This window comes from Hypomesus transpacificus, chromosome 6 (assembly GCF_021917145.1).
Source record: "Hypomesus transpacificus isolate Combined female chromosome 6, fHypTra1, whole genome shotgun sequence".
NCBI classification, from domain to species: domain Eukaryota; kingdom Metazoa; phylum Chordata; class Actinopteri; order Osmeriformes; family Osmeridae; genus Hypomesus; species Hypomesus transpacificus.
In genome coordinates this window covers 3898727-3923930 of record NC_061065.1, presented here as the reverse complement: position 1 = coordinate 3923930, position 25204 = coordinate 3898727, and the positions used below count along the sequence as shown (strand labels likewise).

Sequence of the window (25204 nt, the reverse complement as noted above, 5' to 3'; positions counted from 1 at the left end):
GCTGTCGCTGCCCGTCTCTCGGCACAGGGTCCACATGTTGTAGCACTGAGTGAAGTTGAAGAAGTTGCTGTTGAAGGTTTTCAACTCGCCACACACATCCCTACGCAGCTCTGCCAGCTCATAGCGCATGGCTGAGATCTCTTCCTTCCACTGCATGTTGAAGGCGGCAACCATGTTGGCGGACTCTTTGAAGGCCTGGATGGCCTGAGGTATGGGGGGGTCAGGGGCAGCGATGGGAGGCGGGGCTGGGACCCTGTAGACCGGAGGGGATGTTGGTGGGACGGATATGGCGGTTACGGTAGAACTGGTGCTATGATGGCTCCGAGCTGCAGCGGTCTCCCTCTCCAGGCGCTCCAGCTCCACATAAGCAGAAGAGCTGGCTCCGTCGTCATCGTCTATCATGTCTTCGTTTAGTAAAGAGGTGCCATCCAGCACATCATATCCCTCTGGAAGACAAATTTGAATATGCAAATAGATGGACATTTAAAAAGATGGAACAGCTGGAGTGTTATTTCAAAGTGATGCCTCATGTTTGAATCTGAAATGGACACACATATAGCTCATAAAGCATACAGTATGTGAGGAAATAAATGACCACAGTCCTAGCAAGATTTTAAATTGGTCTCAAATGGACCTTTGATTTAAATTAGAGTGCCCCAGAGCTTTCAACTTGTTTTCTTAAAAAATGCAAATATGTTGTCTGGTGTGCTTTATCTTTGGTAATAGGTGTGTTTATGGTCATGGATGTGTCTTTAATTTCCATTTGAATTCAGGAAAAGATAGGAAAAGACACTCTGAAGTACCATCTTTTTCTTTAAGAACATAAAAATGATCTCAAGTACATTGTTTCAACTAGGTTCACTCAGCCAATAGAGTGATTAATTTAGACTCACATACTGTAGGCTCCTCATGGTGATTTTACACTGCCTTCTCACTCCTCTCAATGAACGGCAACTTTTTTCTTTTCATCTTTCCAACGCACAGCACAGTGAGAAAGGAACACCCCGTTGGCTGCTAGTGCAAGCCATCACTACCAATTGGTTTAAAATGACAAGACCATTCTCAAGAGTACCATTGTTGTCCAAACATTTCTTTTTGTAGGATGTTTCCGTGCTCCTTTTCATCGGATGCTTCTTATGTGTGCAAAAGAAAAGATGAAAAGGCAATGAAAGGATCACAACTCAAGTCATTGGGCCAAGAAGCAGATATGAACCCTATTGAACATGTCAGGTCCAGACTGGACCATGTGGTGAGACCCTGTGGAGGTTGAGTTCCCTCCCTATAGGGCTGCACCAGGGAGAAGCTGCAATCCCACAGTCAAAGACAGCTGATAAAGCTCCACACCAAGGGACAAGCCCTGCCACATGGCGTTCTACACAGAGGTCAACTTTCATGGAAACAAAAAATTAAGATTTAAAAAAAGAACATAACTATACTGCAGACACAGACTGCTCTCACAGTAGTACTGAGACAATGGCAATGTAATAACATTTAATGCTATTTTATGGTTGCGGTATGAGAACATTACGAGTTTGATTGGGCAGTACAGCTTAATCAAGACATTTATACTAATGAGGTGATTTTAGCACACTTAAAAGATCGAGACACTGGAAACAACTCGCAAAAGTCATCGAGGCTTGGTCTTCTCAACATTCATCCCACTGCCATTGGTACTCATTCAGTACATCATAACAAAGGAATTCAAGGCCTCTCGAGTTTTGTGAGTTGTTTGGACCCCTGATTGTTGAGATTATGTCTTAACGGGATGTTTGCTATCTGCTATAAATGTTGGATTTTGCTGAGAAGGCAGTGTAAAAACACACATATACATAGATATATGTATGCGTGTTGACATTAAAATACCTGTGACAGGCATCACTGAGGTCTCCAGCTGTTCTGTCCCCCTGGTTATCCTTCAAGAGACGGCAGGTCAAAGGGAGAGGGGGTGCTGCTCTTCTGCCCCAATAGGGCATCATGGTATACCTTCCCATTCAGGGGCCCACTAGACTCGCCTGCAGTTCACTTTGGATTTATTACAATATAAGGGCAAGAGCTTGCTTCAAGATATCAGCCAGTAAGTGTCCTTCCCGGTAAAATACCGTGGATTAATTCATTGCAGGCCTCTATGGTCCTCTATAAGTGCCCCAAGTAGAACATCAAAGCAGATAATACCAGAAAAACAATGTCACAATTTGGCAGTGAAAGCGTACAGTGCTGGAAAACATACGGGCCTAAGCAGAACTGACGTCCAGTCTAAGAGCCAACTGACTTAGTGGGCCAATAGGGAGGTGACATGGAATTGGAGCAGAGGTCTTATTTGGTGAGAAATTTCAGCAGGTAAAACAGTGGGATTGGAGAGCACTCCTTGATCCTCAGAACTTCAGTCACATCGTAGGCTGAGGGATTCTGAGTGTGCAAACCCAATTGAGCATGACAAGATAACCAAACAAATTTCCAGATAAAACAAGAAAAGAAAGAAACCAAGAAAATAAGTAAAATACAGCAGTCTACAATTTAAAAAAGATTCAATCAATGTATCAAGAAATCAAAATCCAGGTTATAATATTGTTAAAATTGCTCCTATTTAATGATGGTATTTCAATAGGGTTCATAGCTTTACTCTTTCAGGCATACACCAAATGATTTTATCCAAGAGGGTCTGTTTGCACAAAGAACCAGTTAGGCTCATGTTATGATGATGATACTGTGTAATGTGTTGCATAAAAACCACCCGTGAATACCTGAATGTTAAAAAACAGCAACTGCTCTGTTGCAACCAGTAGACTCCTGACAATTTAGTTAAAAAACTGTCTGTGTCTCACAAAAAAAGGTCATAAAAATCTGGCTAAATCATGATAATGTATTTCCAGAAAAAGCTGCTAAGCTTCGCCTAGCTTTAGGTTGTCACAAACACAATGCTAGGGAACTTGGGAGATGTTGACATCTCTAAGTAATAGAGCTGTTCCATATGTAGATTGAGAGGCTTCCCAAATGATCTGGACCAATCAGCCTATTTGGTTTTATGCAACAGAATACAACATTTTTTAAGATTATTGACTCAACTGATAAGCTTCTTTGTGCAACCAGCACAGTGGGTGTTTTCCAGAGTTTGACCACTTACCGTGTGTTGAGTAAATGAGGATTTTAGATTTTTCCCCCTTTCCCTTGTGTTGTGTGAGCTGCGTTTAGACTGTGTATCAAGGAAACAAGAGCAGGGGAAGGCGGACTAGTGTCTCCTTGGAGCAGAAAACATATGCTCTGAGACTGTGATCGGTCAACAAATGCTCCGAGACTGTGATTGGTCAGTATTCCCCCAACACCTGCTCTCCTTCACTCAGCCTCACCCTACATGACTCACACAGTCTCCTCACACGACATATATAATGCCACAGAGAATCACATGCTCAGAACAGCTCCTGTTAACACATGCCATGTCAGGCCACTGTGGATGTCCTGTGTTGTGTTCTGATGTGGTGCGTTATGGTTGTGACTTCTCATCAGACTGGTTTGAGTGAGACCCTCCCACCCTCTGCATAGGGTCCAGCTCTGCACCACTGTACCTGACCAATCAGAAGCCCAGCTTATGATGCGTGGATCGTGCAAAGGAACGTGGCAAGCAAGTTCATCGGAACACTCAAGGGTATGCGGAGGCAAAACAAACAGACAACACACAACAGTAGCCAAAAGAAATGACTGGAATCATTCAACCCAGCATCTCTCAAGCTCAAGGGTACCCCACTGTACATATGTAGGTATGTCAGGTATGTTCGCATGTATATAATGTATGAGGTTATGTATTCTAACCCTTCTCTCGTTTTGGGGGGGATTTTAGGCATACTGTTACCTGTTGTGGATCTGAGAGTTGAAGTGACAGTGGAGGATGTCATTGAAGGCAAGCAGTCGTCGTCTTGGGAATACCCAGCCTGAATTGCACGCAGGTAACTGTGGCTTCGTGTGCGGAATGAGCCAGGCAGGTCCAAGGCCTCCATGGCCTGGGATTCTACTTCGCTAAAAACGGACTCGCAAACTGACTCAAACTGGCCATTGACCTCAGTCTCACTCACCTGAGAGACAAAAACAGGAATAGCAGTCCTTAATTTTTCCTCTTCCTTTCTCTTTCTCACTTTGATTCTTCCCCTTTGTACAGTGAATATGAAGGAGTGTTAGCATGGACAAAATACCACTGTCAATTTCCGACCTTTGAACTTTGCATTAAAATGTTCTCAAAAACAAAACAAAAGAACAAGCAGATAACAACCAAATAAAAAAAAAGAAGAAAAACAGTTTATCACTTTGTAGACTGTTTCACTGGGTACTATCCAACTGTAAGTCGTAAAATATATATTTTACTACTCGGGAAATGGGAAAGCAGCTGTCCTTTCAAGAACCTAATCAAAAGCAGAAACGACACAACAGTAAAAACAACATGCAGACTGAATTTCCATTGGAGTCCACACAGGTCACAATAATAAAATCATCTTGTTTTGTCCATTCTTGATCTGGCAACCTAAGGTTGTATGAGCAAAACCAACACTGAATCAATTTATTCTATACTGGTCCATCATGCAGTGCATAACATGTTGTTTAAGTACAATAGAAACATTATAACTGCATGCAAACAGAGTGTCTGAAAGGCTGTATGAGATTCTTAGCATCCAAAGCTTATAGTGTGCTGCCATAAAGTGTAACCACATGGGTTACAAAATACTACATATTGTCCACCTATGTATGAGTGTATGAATGTATGAGTTTCTATGCTATTTCATAAGCTTTCATCGTATGTACAACTGAGTGTTCCACTGTGTCTAGCCACATGGGGGGACCTAGAAATCCTCTCTCCTCCTTTCCTCCGGGAGCGGAGGTTCTCTCTGTGAAAAGCCTATGCAGGACTCACCTGGCTGACGCAGCTAGCCTGGCTGAGGGTGCTGACCGCTCGCATGTAGCTCTGGTTCCGTGAGCGGAACTGAGGGGGGTTGTAGGTGGTGGCGGGGTCCAGGGTGACGCTGGGGTGGGGACGCATGTCTCTGGTGGTTTGCAAGTGGTAGCTCTGGCTGAACAGAGACAGAAAAGAGGAAGAGCGCATGAAAAAGACAACTCTGATTTGTTTGTGTGTCTGTGTTCATCATGGCCTCGGTTCTCTCTGCGTGGAGAATTTGACCCTAGCACAGGAGTGACTCATCTCTCCACATTAGCCAGCTGCCTTATTGGGATTAACTTTGAACTGGGATGATACAGTATGCAATCCACAGCCCCCACAAACCCAAAGTGATGGGTGATTTGTCTCACCATTTTTACCCACCATCCCCACCATTTGTACAGCCTGCTTCTGTCGCTTATTTGTGGAACAATATGCACTTGGCTAATCCATAATAACAAATTATTAAATTCTCCAATGGATTCTTGGAAACAAGAGGCTTGATTTGTGTGGGGGACAAAAGCAGAAAGTGATCATAGTCCCGGAGGAATTATGAATAAACTCTGGAAACAAAGGGAGAAAGAGTTGGAGTGGTGGTGAGCAACTACAATGCCGGACTCCTCCCAAGGTTTGCAGTGTTCACTGTGACTCGACCTGCATTCTGAACCTTCCGGAAACAAACATCCGTCCTGTTCTGGAAGAGCGATTTGTGAGGCAGACCAGAATAACAATAAGCTGGAGAACATCTCTGAGGGACAGCATAGACGTCCACTGGGTAACAATCAGACTGGAAGCTAGAAAGAGATTCTATTCAACAGCAAGACAACACTCACTCAGCGGAATAAAGGCTTAGATGATACAATGTGGTCCTAATTGTACACAAATGCAGCATAAAAAGGTACAGTACAGGCAGAACACCATGTTGATACTTTTTTTTTAACCAAATTGATGCATTTTCCCTGTCATTCGTTTACAAAATTGTAAAAAATATAAGTAGTCTTTAAGGAATGGTTTATGCCCTGCAACCTATTCCTTTACTTGCTGAGTCGGATATGCACATTTCCACGCATGCCAAATGTCAAGTCTCTGAACACTGTTGCATCTAAAGAAATTGTCTGAAATGTTCTCTTATTAGTAACCATGCATCATTTTGAAAAGTTTCCTTGTGCCTACAAGCAATCAATCTATCTATAAACATAATTTCTCTCATTGGAGAGATGTGACAGTGTTACCACAGCCTAGTCAACAGCGCTGTGATAACATGAGGCACACTGGCTGGTTAAGATGTTGGGCAAATATTGAAGTAGCAGATAATAAAAGGTCAGCAACTGACACCGTCATTGGACTGTGGCATTCAACAGAGCATACTTTACCTGATCTCACATGCATTCAGTACTCCACATACAAGCAGCACCAAACCAATTGGAAAGGCTCAAATCAGCATCCTTTGACTTTGATGCATTAATAAAGGTTGTCAAAAGTGCATTGAAACTCATATGGTAAAAGAAAAAAGACTGTATTCTTCCTCAGTTGCCAAGCAACATCAAGTGTCATGTCTAAATAATGCATGTCCCCTTCAGAAAACTGTCACCTCAGACAGAGGTCACTGAAACATCCTGGTCGGAAGAAATAAAAGCTTGACGCTACACTGTACACAGAGGCGACAGAGGCAGGTACTAGGACAACAACCACACAGCAGGGAGACACAAATAACGTCCAACACATTTGTTTGTTGACTGATTGGATGCGGATATAACAGTCTGTGGTTAGGGGATAAAAACAGTGAGCTGAAAGCCTGGGGCTAAAGGGTTAAAGGCTTCAAATGAAAGGCTTGAAATTGGTCGTTTGGGTCAAGATTTGAAATGGGGACTATCTTTTATTTTATAATCCACATGCCATATTGGCTGCAGGAACCGAAAGGATTATTTAATACACGTCATTATAATTTTTGTCAAGACCAAGCTTTACTTCGCCGGAAAGGCTTGAGAGTAAATTTTTCTTTAGTGATGCAGCAAATGTTTACCAAAGGCACACAATCCCTAATGGACATGTATCACTCAAAAACAACAGTTATCTCTTTGTAGCATCTATTAAAAGGAATAATCGTATGAGGTAAATTCAAGGGGAGCTCACATGAGTAAAACACTATCTCAACATTCCCTCTGTTCCGTTTACACCAATATTGTAAGGTAATGGTGATGTAACAGTTTGTGAAGTCAACTCAATAACAAAATCCTAGCCTCATGAAACAGGAAGGTATTAAACATGAACACAGGGCTGCTCAGGAAGACCTACCTTTGGGGATCTGTGTGGGGCCTATGCAGGACTGATTTGAGGACCAGGGCATCGGGTCGGACAGCCTTCTGGGGTGATGTCTTAGGGCTGCTGTCTGAGTCGCCACTCTCGTCATCTCCCATGGCTTTCACATAACTGCTGCTGCGCATTCTTCGACACGGGATCTCCTCGTCCTTATCCCCTGGGTATCCACTCCACTCATCCTGAGGAACCTGGGGAAGAAGCATGCCTACATTAGCGTGCTGGACTGCCAAACCCCGGGACTGTATGGATTTCCCTCATTTTTATTCACTTATCACACCCAAGCCAAAATGGGAATTACTCAAATCGAACATGTTATGGTATTGTCTGAATACAAGTATTGTTCACGCGATGTCTAAATATTCACACAAATGAAATGCCTGTAGGAGAAAATGAGTTGACCGAAGGATGATATTAGGTGAAGGATGACATTAGGTACCCAAGACCAAATGTAAAACTTGTTTAACCAGTCTCTAAGCAGTTCCTTTATTTGAAAGTACAATAGGGCCCAATTAGCAAAAGGAGTGTGAAAGCTGAGTCAGGCAGCCTGGGAGCACATTCCCCAAACATAGCGTTTGGAACTGAACGATCCCCATCCCCAGGATCTCCGGAACCTTCAGGCTCCTCCCTCAGGGTCTGACTCCTCCAATCAGACAGTTTCAACACTAATCGGGCTCGGGAGTAGAAGAATTTGGAGAACCTCTTACTTTGTTTAATCACGTTTTTAAGGACAGAATGCTGGTGTGCTGTGGTAGCTAGTACTGCTGCCCACAGTAACCTGGGCAAATGCTAGCACAGAGAAACCATGATCATTTACCTGTCAATTAATTCAGACCAGAAAAATAATATTGTTGAGGATTTGCATTGAAGAACCACTGTCAAAACCATTGTTACCACACTGGTGAAGCATATCCAGTGTCTGTACTGGGATCCAGTAGAGTGGGTTAGGGTTAGAGTTAGATGATGATCTGATGTTATAATTTCCTCCTTTGTGGCTCTGAACCCTACACGGTAGAGTGAGACTTTCCAGAGTATGGGTCTCTGGGAAGAGTTCCAGCACAGCCTAGTGACCCACTGTCTGTGTGTGTGTATGTTTGTGTGTACGTGTGTGTGTTTGTGTGTATGTGTAAGAGTGATGACGTTGCAGAAAGCGAAAACAGGTGTAACTGAAATCCTCCATAAAGGCAATGATTCAGAGAATGCAAATGAACTTGTTAATGTATTTCTTTTGTAAGTACAGCACCCCAAACATTGTTTAGCCATTTAACACCAGGGAACTGACTTGATTTAAGAAGTACACCTGGCATACACCCTCATAACTGTATGCCATCAAACATTTCCAGAGAATCCTGTTGAAACTACAACATCATTACATACTGCTGCATCCCCCATTAAAAAATTGTTGCCCCAGTTAAATTACATACCCCAAGTAAGTCATGATAATTCTGCTGGCTTCTCTGTTTGCGATTGTTACACTTGGCTATTATCAAATTATTACAAGACTGTAATAATTCATGTTTGAAATGTTGGCATACTGCACATTATCTGGAGCACAAAATACTTTTTTACACAGAGCAGTTCATACATTCATGTCTTTGATTGTTGTGGACTTTACATTGACACACTGCACTTAATGACACCAAGTTAATTAAAGAGGCAGTCAAGTTAAATGGTAATTAAACCTTGTCAGTGCTATTAAGTAGCAATGGCACTATTACTGCACACTGGAATGTGTATTACTGTAATCAACGTACCAAAGTTGAGTGCATATTTGGATACATGAAATAAAAAAGTAAGGACTTATGCAAGAATGTATTAATTAGAATCATTGCTCATGTAGGCTACGAGATGGAAAAACCTTCGTAGTGCAGTGATAGGTGCAAGTTTGTGGCAGTGTGAATTTTCATTTTTGTAAAAAAAGAAACAAATCTCACACCCAAACTCAACATACAACACGACAAACATATTTTTGTACGGTAAAGACTTGACCAGTCAACAGAGATGAATAGCGTTCAGTGTTCCAGCTACTGTCTGAGGTATTGACCACAGCAGACATATATCTGACACAACTGCACAACAGACTGACACTTTATAAACCAATAGAAAACAAGCGAGCTCTAGTCAGGCTTTGGGGAAGAGAGCACTGTGGAGTGAGTCAGTGGAGTAATGGAGTTTCAGGACAATGCAATAGCTTCCTTATAAGTCCCTGCTCTCTTCTTTACACCTCCAGATTCAGTTTTAAAGGGGAATGTAGGCAAGTGTGTAGGTTGTAGCCATAGCAACTGGAGATGAACTGGAGACATTAACACACCGTGCATATGCAACAACACACCCTTGACTGTAATAGAAAAACCAAGGTCTGTAAAACTATCACTGGCACAATTAATACTGATTAAGGGATTGGGTCCTAATTACACAGTGCACACACGCTTAAAGCCGTAAACATTTCCACACAGACATAAAGTTACTTGTGTGTTGCACTGTACAAGGCCAGTTTAATTAGGAGAGGTGTAATGTAATAAGGGTTAAGCATGTTCTACGTATCCGTGGAATACTCTACACATATTCAATAACTTTAATAAGACGGATGATTGTACTCAAACAAGGTCATTTATGTTTGCCACCAAACACTCACAGAAACAAACGGTCTGCCAACGCTGAACCAGGTCGTCACCCGGAATCCAGTCTCCATGACGGCCAACAGCGAGTTTCCCGGTCCCATCCAACGTCTATAAAGCCGAACAATGGATTTTGGTGTTTCAAAACCCATTGACACTGTATGACTATGTTTAGCTTGTGTTCTGCTCCTCTCTCTTACCAACCGTCTCTGGAGGAGGGGATCCCTCTCTGAATTGCTCCTCCCAAGGTTTCTTCCATTTTTTCTCCCGGTGGGAGTTTTTCTGGGAGTTTTTCCTTGTCTTCCTTGAGGGTTTAGGTTGGTTGAGGGGCAGTTCTATGGGCGCATGTGAAGCCCTCTGTGACATGCTTGCGTGTAAAAAGGGCTATACAAATAAATTTGATTTGATTTGATTTGATTTGAAACAGTTCCTTATTAGTTTAAATGAATTCTTGCTTCAGAAAGGACGATTTGTAGTAAAGTGGCACTGGCGAGTCACATTAGCTTTCAGGTTTATATCAATACTGTCACTGTCAGCATTGACTTGTCACTGACACAATCACTGTCAACTGGTTATTATCCTGGCTATTCCTTTACCTGACCTAAAGAGGGCAACCCAGTTCCAGACCTGATGGACACCTGTGTTCCTGCTCCATGCTCAGACAGATCCCAAAATGGTGCTGTGCCAGAGGCAACCAGATGCAACAGCCTCTGAGTCTGTCCTTAGTTTGTAGTTTTTTCTTGTATACTGATATTGTTGTTTTCCTACAATTTGCCCCCGGGGATCAATAAAGTATCACTCGACACTACTCTACACTACCTTACCGTTACAGATTTATACATCTCACATTCTGTCAGTGTGCTCTGTTGTCTTAGTGACCATGGTATCCTATGCTCGACAGTATCAGGCAGCTGTACCTCTCTCTCCCCCTCGCCCCCACCCCCCACCCCCAGTGTCACACACCCACCGACTAGGACCTGTCTGCTTCCCCTGAACACTCCCTAGGCTGCTATCACACTGAGCAGAGAGTCTGATTGTCTTCTAGTGCCATCTCCCCCTTTTCGTTACTCCCCTTCTCCATTTGCTCCCCCCACACCCTTCTCTTCCTCTCCGTTTCACCTCTTTGCCTTGGGAGGGAGGACAGAGAGGTGGAGGACATTGACTCAACAGGATAATGCACTTTGTTCAAATTGATGAGCGTTTGTCTAGGAGATGGGTGTGGGGGAAGGGGGGGGGGGGTGGAGATGGAGCCTGCTTTCACTAGCAGCCTGTCCTCCCCACCCACCAACAGTGGACTAAAACCAATTTTGTGCAAAAAAGATTCCACCAAATGTTCAAACTCAGATGTTGGCAAACTTTTAAGACCACTACTACTTCTGAAAAGGTCCTATTGTTGTTGGTTGGCTAGACTGTTATTATAATATTACTGCTTCTGTAGCCCCAAGACCAGCCTATTCTGACACTGCCATCCTTTTCAGAGGTTCTGTGGGAGAATAAGCAGTGATGCTGAATCGACAGAAAGTGTATGACATTAACTTCACTGTCATTAATAAGCTTGAAGCTGAACACAAAGAACACTTGCTGTACAAAAAAAAAAACATGCTGGGTTAAACTATGGTGTGCTGGTCTGTTATTGAGCCCAAAGAGGTCATGTTTGTGTGCCAAACTGCTTAACAACGGTGAAAAGAGGGTAAGCTCCAAAAAATCCTTAATTCTCCCTATCAATGCCCGACTTGGCAAGTCAACATAATAATTAGTTGGCGTGCGTATGTCTAGTTTCAAAGCGTTATCAGCAAAACGATCACGTACACTAATCTGGTGTTTGCGTGTTTCGTCTTTCCCACAAGACAGTGAGAATAAAATGCAGCAATTGTGTGGAAACAAAATTAGTCAAGTTTAAAGACCGCAATAAATAAAATGAATTATTTTCCTCCTGATGCCTCGTCTTTGATCAGCTGGGGCACTTGTTAACGAGGCAGGCATCGCTCAAGGAAGCTCAGCACTAGTTAATTACCCGCCCCTCACCTCCTCTCTCAGTTGATGTTACACCTGAAAGACCAGGGAAATGTTAAGCATCATCAGTTTTTGATACATCCTGAAAATCATTTAATGTCATTGTAACCTTGACATACCAGCAACGGTCTCCTGTGTTTAATCATGATGAGTGATAGGAGACAGAACTCAACAAATATAAATAGCCAACATATTTTTGGGCTGCCTTTTATAAACACTTGTCAGAAAACACAACAGTTACCTCTGCTAGATGTAATAACCTATTGGTTCATACTGTAGGCTTGTCCATTTCACGCACTCAATACATTGACTAGGTTCCTTAACAGAGAGTGATGTCATTATCGTGTGCTAGTCATTTCCTGAGGGTCAAACTCAGACCATAACTGTACATCAAGCAGGTAAATGACTCCAGCCAGGGCTGCAGGCACCCCAGGACTATAACAAATGAGCATCAAAGTCCTGTCACATGCACCCCTCTGGAGATATGAGATGACCCCTGAACAGAAGAACCCATTTCATCAAACTTTATTGAGTGTGGCTTGTAGATGGCCAGGTTTGGGAGTGCTGTGGGAACAATATATACGGAAGGCAATCATCCTCAATCCTGACAGATTATTCATTACAATTACTAGGTGAAAGAGAGTCAGACAGATGTTCAAGTCCGCCCCCAGGACAGGGATTCAGGCTATTACCCTAATCCATCTCTGTAATACACACAGGGACGGCTGCACTATGCTCTCTAAGCACAAAGGGGCCAAGGGTTTTTGGGGACATCATTTGTTACCATGACTGCTGTTCAGCTTGACCTTCAGATGGGTTGCTGTGGAAACATCTGAATCTAAACTTCAAATGTCAAAGGTCAGCAGTAAGAGCGTCAGGTTGGGAAGGTAGACTTCAAGACAATCCAGAGCTCCTTGTCTGAAACCTAGCCTGCTTTTGGGAGCTGGAAGACACTTATGATAGTCAAACCATTAGAGTGCAAATGTTTTGAATCTTATTTGTTGCATTGCTTTGAAAAATCTGTTACTGATCATCCTACTTCAATGTCAACAACAAAGTGGTGTCCAAAAGATTGATGATACAATATGTCCGAAAGAAACCATGAGTAACTAGGGGGTATGAAGCAAGTATAATCCAAATACTTTTTAGACTCAATACATGTAAATATGACCACGTAGGCCTCTTGGAGGTAAACAGGTGACTGGAGGGATCCTATAGCAACAGAGCTAACCTATGCATAGTGTTTTATTACTCTACTGATGGCAATTTCAGCCAGCGTCCTGTGTTTCGACACCATGCCTTGTGAGCTAATTGGATCTCGTTAGCATAATTAGCTTCCCATGGAAGACACTTGTGACTGTAGCTGACAGACAAGATGTTAATTTGATTTAAAGCACAATGCGTCTTTCAATCACTGTCATCCTAGTCGCCTTGCGACAAGGTTTAGGTTATCAAATAGTATTCTACGGACAAATGAATGAACCTGTTCACAGTGACTGTTCATTGGCTTTTGAGGATTTTATTTTATTCTTACGTGAAAAAGTGTCTATAGTAATGTTACGTTCTGACTATGAAGTGATTCCTCCGAGGTGAGAGTTGTTTTCATCAAAGAGAACGAAACTGTGAATAAACATGTATCTAAGCTTCATTCAAGTTTAGTGTCCACAGCTGTTTGGGACTACTACATCAAGGCAGCTCTAAACTTGCAACTCAGCTTAGTCTATTTAGGTCACTGTCTGTGTAGCCTGTCGAGGTGCTACAGTTATCTACCAACGCTACTTAGTCTCAATTGCTGCAGCCTCTTAATGTGTCAGTAGGCTAACACAGCCAGATACCTATACATCTGGCTAGCACACCTTTACAGTAGTTAGTACAGCACAATAAGAAAAAAACACCTGCTACCTCTTTACAAAACACAGGTGCAAGGAGCATGGTGTTTGTCCAAAACACAATGACAATTGTGCTGTCACAGGCAACCCTCCTCCTTATTACGTACAGTGTCCTCCACCATGAGATTGATTCCTTCAATTGATCCCACCATCCTAATAGACATTAGTTCCTTGAGGTAGACCACAATGGGATACCTAGATTGGGGAGATTGGGCTCCCACACAGAGAGACAGGAGATTGTTCCCCGGAGAACAACAAAAGGAAATGTTCAATCACAGAGGGGGTTTTACAGACCCACTCCCCATTAATTCATCAATCAGGAGTTTGCACTTAAGGGGTGAGGGGCACTCGATCGATCAATACCATCAATGGTCGTCATGATGTTACATCTTTAAAGGAATAAGACTCAAGCGTTCCAGTAACTTCGTACCAAAACATGTCAGCAGAGGGGAGCCTTGCAATGCATTCGAAAACAAATCTGCCGTAAGCTTTTGTGTGAAGTCCAGGAAAAGGCCACGAGATAATACACACACACCTAGCCCCTGAAACAGGGCACTCACCTGCAGGTAGTGACAGGCCCGCAGCGAAGGCTTCAGGTCTGTGTGTATCATGGGTTTTTCTAGGTTGAGTGAGGACTTTCTGTACGCTTCCTTGGCCTGGCTCACCGTCAATGTGGACCACGAACTCCTCTTCATGAACTTCCCCTCGGGCGCCATGGCAATGCTCTCGCACGCCGAGCACTTGACGTCGTTGTTGCTCTTGGAAGTTTTGAGTGACAGGTCCCCAAAGTGACTGTGCATGGAGTCCGGGTAGCAGTGGGAGGCGTGCTCGCCATGGTGATGGCGGCTCATGACACTGGGTGTGCGGTAGGTGCTGTCGCTGTCCAGGTTGTCGTCGGAGCTCCACCAGCCGCCTGAGCGCTGCTTGCGCTCTTTGCTCTTGCTGCGCTTGCTTCCGTGCTTGGAAGAATGGTGGCCGTGGTGACTCCCACCCCCGCCACCCTCCCCCTTGGTGCCGTTCATCTTGGAAGAGCCCTCCAGGGAGTGGGACTTGGTGAAGAGCTTCTGGACAGAGTGGACCAGGTGGCGGATCCGTCCAGGGCTCTCTGCTCGCTGCTCTGTGGTGGTGGTGGTGGCGGTGCGCTGGTACTGCAGCGTATGAAAGCCGTCTCGCTGCAGCGGCAGCTGCTTCTCAAACTGGTCCAGCAGGTTGGCGGGGATGCGGTTGCTCTTGGCCCCGGCGTGGTGCGAGGAGGCGGAGGAGGAAGCGGTGGCGGCGGCGACTGCGGCGGAGGAGGTGGCGGAGGCAGCGATGGCAGCGCAGTCATCCCGCGTTGCCGAGTCGTAGTATGGGGAGCTGTAATGCATTCTGGGGAAGGTGCTGCTGGATACGTAGTCTACGGGGGCGGGTGGAGCCATCAGGACAGGGGACATCACCATGCAGTCGGAGTGGATGGAGCTGCGGGGGGAGTAGCGGAGGTAGTCCATGGGGCAGCTCTCAGTGGGGCTGAGCAGGTAAGATGGGTGGCGGGACTCAGAGCCATGGTGCCCATGGAGCTCGTGGGGGTGGTCGTAGTCCAGGCCATGGGGAGAAGGGATCTGGTGCTGCTGGGAGCGGCTGCCCGATAAGCCCTTCATGTTCCTGGGTGGAGGGAGGCGTCTGTCTTCATCGAAGTGTTGAGACGGGGACCAAGGGGAATACTGCGGGTCTGTCAGGGAAGAGAGAGGGAGAGGGAATAAAGATTAATGCCCACACTAATTCGAATGCATTCAGTGACCTTAGGAAAGCGCCACTCAGTTCCAAGCTCTCCATTACATCAATACCTGCAGTTACCAGCGAAAACAGCAGTATGGTGATAGAATGCTTACATTTCCATTATATGACTTTCACTGAACACTAATATAGGGCAAAGGTTAATTAATTCATTGATGGAAACAAGAATTATGACTATGATGTCAAGCTAGTCTAAGACATGCATGTGTGTGTGTGTGCGCCGAAGGCACAAGATGTTGGAAGAATCCTTTGTCCCAAGGACACCTATGGGTATCCCTGGGAAAATCCCTTTCTGCGTGTGTTTGTATTTTATATCCGAAAGCAGCGATTCAACACTCTTAAATAGTACATTTCGTTTTTCGTGAAGAAATGTGTGAACATTTTAGTGAGGAGGGCATGTTAAATGTAAGGTATTTGGGTATTGAGGTATATTAGGCTGTACACTGTATAAGCACTAATTGATGCACTATATAATCCTGAGGCATGACAAACTATGAGATTGTCCCCTTTCTGTAACCGCAGTATTTGTCCCAGACGTTCGTCTGTCATATGTATTTTGTAAGGTGGTAAAGTGTGAGCCATGCAGAATGGTTCACCATAATCATTATCAGGCTTTAACAATATTTAGAGAGTGGAGGATCCTTCTGTCCTTTCCTTGTTTTACCCTCCCCTTCCCTCTCCACTCCACCCCTCTAACTGCAGCATGTTCCCACACAGGTAAGACCAGGTTCAATATTTTGAAAGGGATATTTGTAGATGAGTGGTATTGCAAGAGAAATGCCAACAATTACCAGTCAGACCGTGGCATGTCAGACAGGAAGTTAAGTCAGGAAATACTAACTTGGGTAACTTGGATCTGTATCTCTCCCTGTAATTAATGAGATAAAACTCAGCTCCTCCTACTGCCATGAATAAATCTTGTCTTACATAATGTTTAGGGACTCAGATCCCTCGCACTGTATCAAAAGAGACTGAAATAAAATGCACAGTTGTCATGGCAACCACAGTCAAAAACTGAAAAGTATAATGGGATTTTTAAGGGTTGTATGTGAGGGCTCTGTCTTAAAAGATATGTACACACACACACACACACACAAACACACACACACAAACACACCGAGATGACCACTGAAATTGTTGAATCTTGAATCTTGAATCATCAAGCTGTGTTGTTCAATATTCAATGTTCCATCCCAACTCATAACATAAGGTAGCTCCCATCCACACAATCCTTTATAAGGCTGACTTAAGTCTGGTCCCTGTCATATCCTTCAAGCCAGAGTGAATGAGAGAGAATCCCTTAGTAGAGACAGGATATAGACCCAACACAGACAGGTTTGGCAGTATGATAAATCATACTGGAGAATCCAAAACCGAAGGTTCTCTCCACACTCTCATACATTTTGCCTCGATTTCTGACCAAAATCTCAGGAAATATGAGTACCCTTATATGTTAGTATATATAAGGAAATGTTTGTGATCAGCCCATTGAAATATATTGTACACGTAATGTACGGGGCCATGGGAGCATAATCTTATGCCGTCCAGATGGTCAAAGTCACAACCCTGCTAAGCCCACACACCCACCGGTCCAGTGACAGGCCAGATCCATGACTCTATTACACACACATCAAGGGATCATTGAGAGGATGGAGGGCGAGGCTGGATAAGTGGCTTGCCAACCTAAACAGTGCAACCTGCACCTGCACTATAACAATCTCTCTCTCTCCCTTTCTCTCTTTATCCTTGTCCCCTCTTTTATCATTTCTCTTTCTCTGTTTCTTTCTCCCTCTCTCCCCCTCTCCCTCTTCTTTCTCTCTGTCTCTCTACAATGCAGCACAGAAAAGCAGATGACAAGGACTAGGTAGTTGCCAAGGCAACTAAATGTGCGAAAATTAGGCCAGCAGCAGACATGTACATATAGAGGGCTACCTACATAGCCCATGTAAATAGCACAATGTACTGGAAGTCCACACGCACAGCACACATATTACACAAGGTAGAACTCTGGAATACCTAAGAAGTTACACACTCTTGAGCATACACAAGAATACAACTGGAGCTGAAGTATTACTGACATGATTCAAGCGTTCCAGATGAAATTATACTGGGTGCTTTTGCCTACTTTGCTCCTACATGAGCTGAGACTTGAAGGGGTTATTGAGTGGTGCGACCGGAGGGCCATCTCTTTCCAGCAGGTTGGAGCCAGATACAGTAAACCCACACAGCCAAGCTAGGACTCTGCCTGCATGTCTCTCCCTGCAGAATACCCACAGCACTCCTTCCCTCCGTCAAGAGATCTCAGCCTCATGTTATTCCAATAAATTGGAGTGGGAGAGAAAGGCTGGATGGTTACCCATTCAGCACGTACTGTCGTACAACAGAGTACGCACTCTCTAGTTTGACTACAGGCCTCCATCACAGTGAGGAGCACTGATGGCTCTATAGGGACAGTTCTCCCAAATCATTTCTTATCAAAACAAGATGGGAGTCATTCTGTTCCCTCGCAAAACTTTCGTTTAATCTACTGTAGTTTAGACCCCGATCAGATTCAGACTTCATAAAAAGTGTATCACCATAGGAACAAGTGAGTACACTGTATGGCCATGTGTTAAATGAGAACTTAGATTTTGCATCTCCAATTGAAAAGGGGGGCTGGTAGGATGGATAGATTGTAAGGTGAAAGGTGTGTGTGTGTGTGCGGTGGGGGGGATTCATCAATCCTACAGAAGATGGCCTTGGTCAAACTGAACCACTCAGTCTACCATTACTGTCATACCATTAGTGGTTCCCTTCAACCCAGTGCACTATGTAATTACAAGAATTGAACATTAAAGCTCAAGATAGTCGAGCAGACATAAGGACCTGCTTCTCCTTGGTCACCTGATATCACCCGGCACATCAGACGAAGATAAACCATTGACATCCTTTAAAGGTATAGGTCCACCCCACAACCATTCAACAGTGACTTCTACATTTGTGCAGGTAACTTGATAAGAACATAGGTGCTGTATTTGTAATCCAGTGCGGAAGTGGTCTTTGAGTTATGTTAGATAACATGCTAAAGAGCAAAACAGCTTTACAAAGTGACACTTCTACAAGTCAATTCCCCACTGCACTTTCAAAGCTGTAGTCCTAAAACTAACCTCTGGGAGTCCTTTATTGCCCCAATACTCCATTGTCTAACCAATGCTTTGATTTCATGACATCTGTTCACTCGATCAGTCGCCGTAAACATAAATTATATTGTTAGTAAGCATTGTTAGTGGATTTTCACCCCAGGGTCTTGATTGCCTCCACTCTCATTGCAGTTATTCTGCTGCATAATCAGCCTCCATGTACAGTAGTAAATGATTAAAAAATCCATTCCGAATAATATTTGGGCATAATGCAAGACATTTGGATCACACAGAAACAATAACCTTTTTATAATAAGATATATTTTCGCCACTATCCTTCTTTATTGGACAATGACAGTTAAATTTGACTGGAAAGGCAGGGGTGAGAGAGAGGGGAAGACATCCAGCAAAGAGCCTGGGCCAGATTCAAACCCAGACCACTGTGGTAAGGTTACAATCAATTCAACATTGTGGTGAGAATTTTGGGTGTATTCATATTAATTGATACAATATTAAATCAATGAGAATGCCAGTTTAGTTCATGGTACCTAATTAAAGATGAACAAATAATAATAATACTGCAATGGACAGTTTTCTTGCTCATAATGAACATTATTGTTCTGCTTCAGAAATGAAGAGACACGGTCATGCTGAATGAGTATGACACTCATTAGGGATGAATACATTAGAACATGGCATTAATCTGTTTCACAAAACGGTCAATCTCCAGCTCATTATCATCATATTTAGTTGCAGTTGTCACACAGCACGCTTTCCATACAGTAAAGCCATCAACTGATACAGGGGAGGCCAGGAACTTGGAAGATCAATGGGGTATTAAACAAAAAAGCAATAAACCCCCAACTGCCTTAAAAATGTTATTTCCTTTCACAGTAAACCAGCATGAAGTCCTACAGGCAGATAAGTAACCCCTGAATCAGCCTCTGTTGGAAACCACTACCGGGCCCCTACACTCTGGTTTTCCAGGAATCCCTATTTGACCCTGAGGCTGGTGAGAACAGCCTGGAGAGGTGACAAATCCAATCTGGAAGTCTATGAAACATTGATGAGAGTGATATCACACCTAACATAACCACTACAGTGGCGCTAGATCAACAGAGCAGCAGATCAACAGGCTAAATCCTCACACACTCACCACTATTGCTTCAGTCAGCACCTAATGCAGCCTCCAAATCTCCCAGATTCCCGTGAATAAGACACACACACACACACACACTCACGAGAAGAGGGATTAGGGCCAGAGGAGAAAGCTAATGCTATGCTACGCTAACCATGCCACAGACCAGGACCTAGCTGCCTGGCTGCCTGCTCTTGAGATGATTGCATAACTTGGCACCAGCCCATCCCTCCTCCTCCACACCATGCTAGTGCTGTGGGGAATAGGGGAGGGCCAGCAACAGGCAGCCTCCTGTAGCACGTGAATCACATAGTTTGAAATAACAGCCGGTGCATCGATCGCAGGGGGGCAACAGAGTCCTTTCGGAATCAATGCTTATTACTTGCTTGGTCTGTTTTCTAACCCTGACCACTAAACCGTGGTGTAACCTAAATCATCGGCTGTGAGGGATTGACGCCCCTCCACAGTCCCTGCCGTCATGGCTGCCAACAGATATTCTGACAAGCTCTGGATAGTGCAGTCTGTGTCACTGTGCAGTTGATGAGTGTCTCAACATAAAAGGAAACCATACCTATTCTACAACATTTTAGCTGTTACTCTCGCTATTTATTCAAACGTGTCTCCTTTTTAAAATGGTATTAGAAGCCTACAGCCTACCCACCAACAGTTCTTATCAAATAGGGTTGAGTAAATTATTTTATAGCAATCAGTGACTGTGCACTTCTGTTCATGAAGAGCTCCAGCACAGGGCTTGTTACGTAAGGAAAGAGTGACAGACCTTGCAATCGAGCTAAGAAAGCAAGCAAAATTAGATGAGCTTTGCGGCAGAAGCTGCGTTCAACCTTTGATATTCCCTCTCCCACTCCCTCCCACTGCAGCTTCTCATCAGCAGACACTGGCTCATGTTGTAGCGACGCCACGCACTCCAGCAGCCTCTGTCTACACGCCCCGGAAGAATGACCTAATAGGGAGCTAGTCTATCACTGGTCTGATGAAGCATCTCCCAAATCCTCCCACTGCATTCTGGCCTTGTCACTATGATACTGTCTGTTATGCAGTGAATATGCTGCGAGGCTGCAGCAAGTCTGTTCTCCTCAGTCCGCAGAGAGTGCACGAGTGCTGTGCTGCATGTGTTTATGTGAGCAACATCTCGGATGAGAGGATAATCAAGCAGACGTGATCTCTTCAATCTTACCTATACTGTATCAGTCTTTCGAAATGCTGTAGAAGTATTAACTCTTCAAAACGATGAGAAAATGATTCAACCTCATACTCTGCTTTCATACTAATCATTTACGAACGGCTATCAAATGGTAGAGCTAATACATTGTGGGTTATTACAACTGGTTTCAAAATGACAGTTGATGTAAAGTGTTAACGGAAAGACTGGAGTGTGAAATGCAAGACTGACTTTGGTATTCAAAATCCATTTAGCACTGAAGTAGGTCTGGAATCAGGGGGGTATTGTCCTCATGAGCTGGGGTGATCTGCTCCGGCCATCTTCTTCCATCTGTCTCGGAGAGCCACTTCACGGGCTAACCAGATATGACACAGCAAGCCAACCATCGAAGCTGAAGGAAAAAACGAAGAGTAATGTTATAATGGCTTTTCAATAAAAGCCCCTGCAGATCCCAGCCCAAGTCTTTACTCCAACGTCACAGGGGGCATCAGGGATGCAGGATGGACCACTGAAGGTCTGTAATACCTACGATAACACGAAGGTCATCAGAATGTCGCTGAACATGTTGAAAATGAAATGAAGAAATGCTTAGGTGAAGAGCTTAGAGGTTGATGGATGGTTGAATGATGGGTACATCTGAACAGGCAGAAGATAAGCGGAGGTGTCTGAAGTTCGGTGAGTTCACTCACTTGCCTAGCTATCAGGTGGGAGAAGGAATATTGACAAATCTCCATGGAAACTATTAAGGTAATAACATTTCACTTTGACAATCTCCTGTTTACCTAAAGCTATTTAAGAGAACTTCTTCCCCTCTAATTACTGTACTCATCATAGTGCCAAGTTGTAGAGTGTACATTCAAGCAAACATCGCTTCTAAACATCGATCATTATATGGTACAGTTATTTTCATTTAACCTCTGAACTGATGGTACAGTACTGGAATGGTACAGAGTTAGGAACAGAGGATGTCCTTGTCAGCTACACAGTCTATTCCCTCCATGCTCACATGACAGGGATACCTTCATTTCTTATACAAAATATATTTGACAATCATATTATCCAAGTCAACATACCGAGGAATAACTGCAAGTGGAAACATATTGTTCTCAATTTTCTTGGAAGTTACATGAAGGTATGATGAAGATCTATATACCTGTTGGTTGTTTCTATGGAAACTCCTTATCTCCTAGCAACCTCAGTCTATAAGTGGTTTCATATAACCACGGTCCGTCCATTCATAAAAAAAAGGGGGGGAAATCATCATAGACACTTTCTTGATAGAGGTCAACAGATGGCTTTAAAAGTCTTAGTTACAGTATATCATCAATGAACTGCTGCCAGACATACCATCTTCCTTTACAAATATGTAACGATTTTTGTTAGCCTATTGTTGTTGTTCTCTAGACATTTGATCATAATGTTCGCAACCTACCTCCAGTCTCACAGGAGTGAATAGACAGGTAAATGACAACCAGTGGAGGTCACAATGAGTGTCTGTGGGCGTAGAGGGTGTTCCTCTGGTGTACAATATGTGAGGGAATAGCACCTCCCGCATGAGAAGTGGTCTCTTTTCAAGCAGTCTGCAAATAAGCAATCTATGTCCAGGCACCACTGAGAACCAGAGGGGATCATTTCCAACAGAGCCTGAAGACTGCAACTTTCTCTTGATATGCAGGTCTGGCAAATTTGCTACTTTAGCTTCCTCTCTGCATTATGTTCTGCCCTCAATATCTTCAGCTACCTTGAGAGTCTCTGATATGATTTCATTTTGTTTGTCTCCAATATGTACAAGGGTGACACGGCGTAAAACCCCCCGCCGCTTTAATGGCCTATTTCTTTCGTTCACTTGAGCAGGGCTTTCCATAGCCAATTATGGACGCTGTGCGCTTTCAGGACACTGATGGGATGGCGAGCCAGGAAGAGCTGGTTTACACAGGCCTGACTCCTGGCTCCTGGCTCCCAGCTCCTGGTTCCTGGTTCCTGCTATGGTAAGCTATAGTTATAAAGTGGGACTTTATATTTGAGGTTTTAGAGATGATCCACATACTTCATCAGGCTTCTGTTAGGTATTATTCCATCTGTCCTGAGCAGCGAGAGATCCACTCATACAAAAAACAACCTGTGCTGCAGTTTGCACTGGATTATCAAAGCACCTGTTTGGAATGTGAGCTGACGACTACCCACAACAGACCAGACAATTGAATGCAGTAGAAACACTAATTTTAATGGCTGAGGAGAGCATGGATGAAGATGGAACATCACCAGAGCAGGATGTGAGTCAAACTTACAGTAGGTGGGGAGGAAAACCGAGAGGCCATCTTACAAGAGGCTATAAAAAGATCTTGTTTCTTGGCAGAGGACCCACGCAGCACGTCCGAACCAACAATCCTCCACTCAGCCACACACTGGGAAGTGGCCTAGTGGAATTAAAAAGTCTTTGGCCCCTGGAGGGACTGAATGTTTGGGCTGTCCTCTGGGCACGACGAGAATAAGAATGAGACCTAACTGCATTACTGCAACCTCCAAAGGTCACACCACAACCGGCCTTACAAAGAAGGCATATTGTATACAGTCAACGTGCCACATGGTAATGTACCACAGGGCTTCAGACAGGTATTCAGAGATGGTGAGTGTGGGTGCGGGGTTGGGAAGGTAAGGGTATAGGGGGAGATTCTAAGAATGCTACTAAAACAGTCTGAGGAGGGTGGAACAAAATACTCTGATGGTGTGGGCAGGAGAGTGGCATGTTGCTGTGGTAACCTTGTCTCACTATCAAGACAGGCTAACATGGTGAGGAAAAAACAACTAAAGGCTGCTTGTTGACGAGAAGCTCCTTCCAGTGCACCCAGAAAGATTTCACACAAGATTGAGCGAACAAAGAACGATTTTCTTTTCTCTTTTTATAAGTGACTGATTGCCTCATGCAGTATTTACCTCCAGAACCTACATGCACAGATAACAACAGCCACATTTCATGCACACAAAGCACCACTAACCCAGGCCAAAAAGAATTGCCAAAAAACTCTTGCAGAATATATTTGAAAACATATTTGATATGTCTCGCATGCATTGCATTGTCAGTCGAGCTTCTGGAATCCTCCACACACATTCATCCTTCATTGACTCATAGCGGCTCATCCACTGCACCCGCTTGCTCTCAGACACATAAGGATGTGTGAAGCATCGGCCCTGTTGGGTGAGTCAAAGAGGTGCTGGGACTGTCTCCACCGCTTGTCACCACGAGTGTCTGTCACACGTTGGAGAGGGTGACACAGCCTCAGTCTGACCAGTATAGAGCCAGCGGAGCATCAGGCCTTGATGACAGACCGCTCGCTCACACACGAGCTGAGACTCATTAGAGATACTATGGTGAGTGACCTTCAGAGAACACACGCACTAAAAGCATACATGCACATTCAGACACACACACGCATGTGCCGAGCAAACACACTTGCATGCATACACCCACACGCAACAGTATACAAAAGACAAGCACACACGAACACGCGCACACAAACACTGTCAGTCCATTCAATGGGTCGAAAGAAAGCAACCCATTTCCTCAATCAGGGTTGTCTCTGCACTATATTCAGCTGCAGAACACTGCTAAGTGGGCTGTAATTATACACATCAGACTCAGGAATAAGGATAAATTGTATACATTGATCAGCTATCGCTTCCGAACAGGAAGCAACAGCAACTCCTAAATGCCATTGTCATCTTTGCAGCAAGCCACTGATTTTGTCTTGAATAACAATCCTGTAAAAAGTTTACCCTGCACAGGAAAGGGATGTGGTGTTCCATTGTCATGCAATACCCAGCCCACACTGGAAAACATTACAAATTGATTTCCAGTGTCATCCTAGGATATGACGGGATGTATGCGTCTGCTGTGTCAAACAGTCAACTATGCGTCGATCAAAGTTACAGTTCTAGTTACATGAGAGATAAATAGAGTGCCAGCGTACATGTTAGGCATCAGAACCGCAGTTGGACCGGGTGTACTGTTAACTTCCTCTCTCTCTCTCTCTCTCTCTCTCTCTCTCTCTCTCTCTCTCTCTCTCTCTCTCTCTCTCTCTCTCTCTCTCTCTCTCTCTCTCTCTCTCTCTCTCTCTCTCTCTCTCTCTCTCTCTCTCTCTCTCTCTCTCTCTCGCTCTCCCTCTCCCTCTCCCTCTCCCTCTCCCTCTCCTCTCCTCCCTCTCCCTCTCCCTCTCTCTCTCTCTCTCTCTCATAATTGCTTCTC

At 44.1% G+C, this 25204-nt stretch overlaps 1 protein-coding gene across 1 annotated transcript in view; it reads right to left on the bottom strand.

Annotated features, from left to right (window-relative positions):
- The window catches only part of LOC124469228 (disks large-associated protein 2-like), a 59941-nt gene that overhangs the window by 16873 nt on the left and 17864 nt on the right, over window positions 1-25204 (bottom strand). The window contains exons 3-7 of the mRNA XM_047022386.1: window positions 21193-21352; window positions 14312-15459; window positions 7211-7422; window positions 4895-5051; window positions 3845-4064 (exon numbers count right to left, since the gene is read on the bottom strand). Of these exons, the coding sequence (XP_046878342.1) occupies window positions 3845-4064; window positions 4895-5051; window positions 7211-7422; window positions 14312-15459; window positions 21193-21211 (1756 nt within the window). The 5' untranslated portion in view covers window positions 21212-21352. The remainder of the gene's footprint in view (window positions 1-3844; window positions 4065-4894; window positions 5052-7210; window positions 7423-14311; window positions 15460-21192; window positions 21353-25204) is intronic.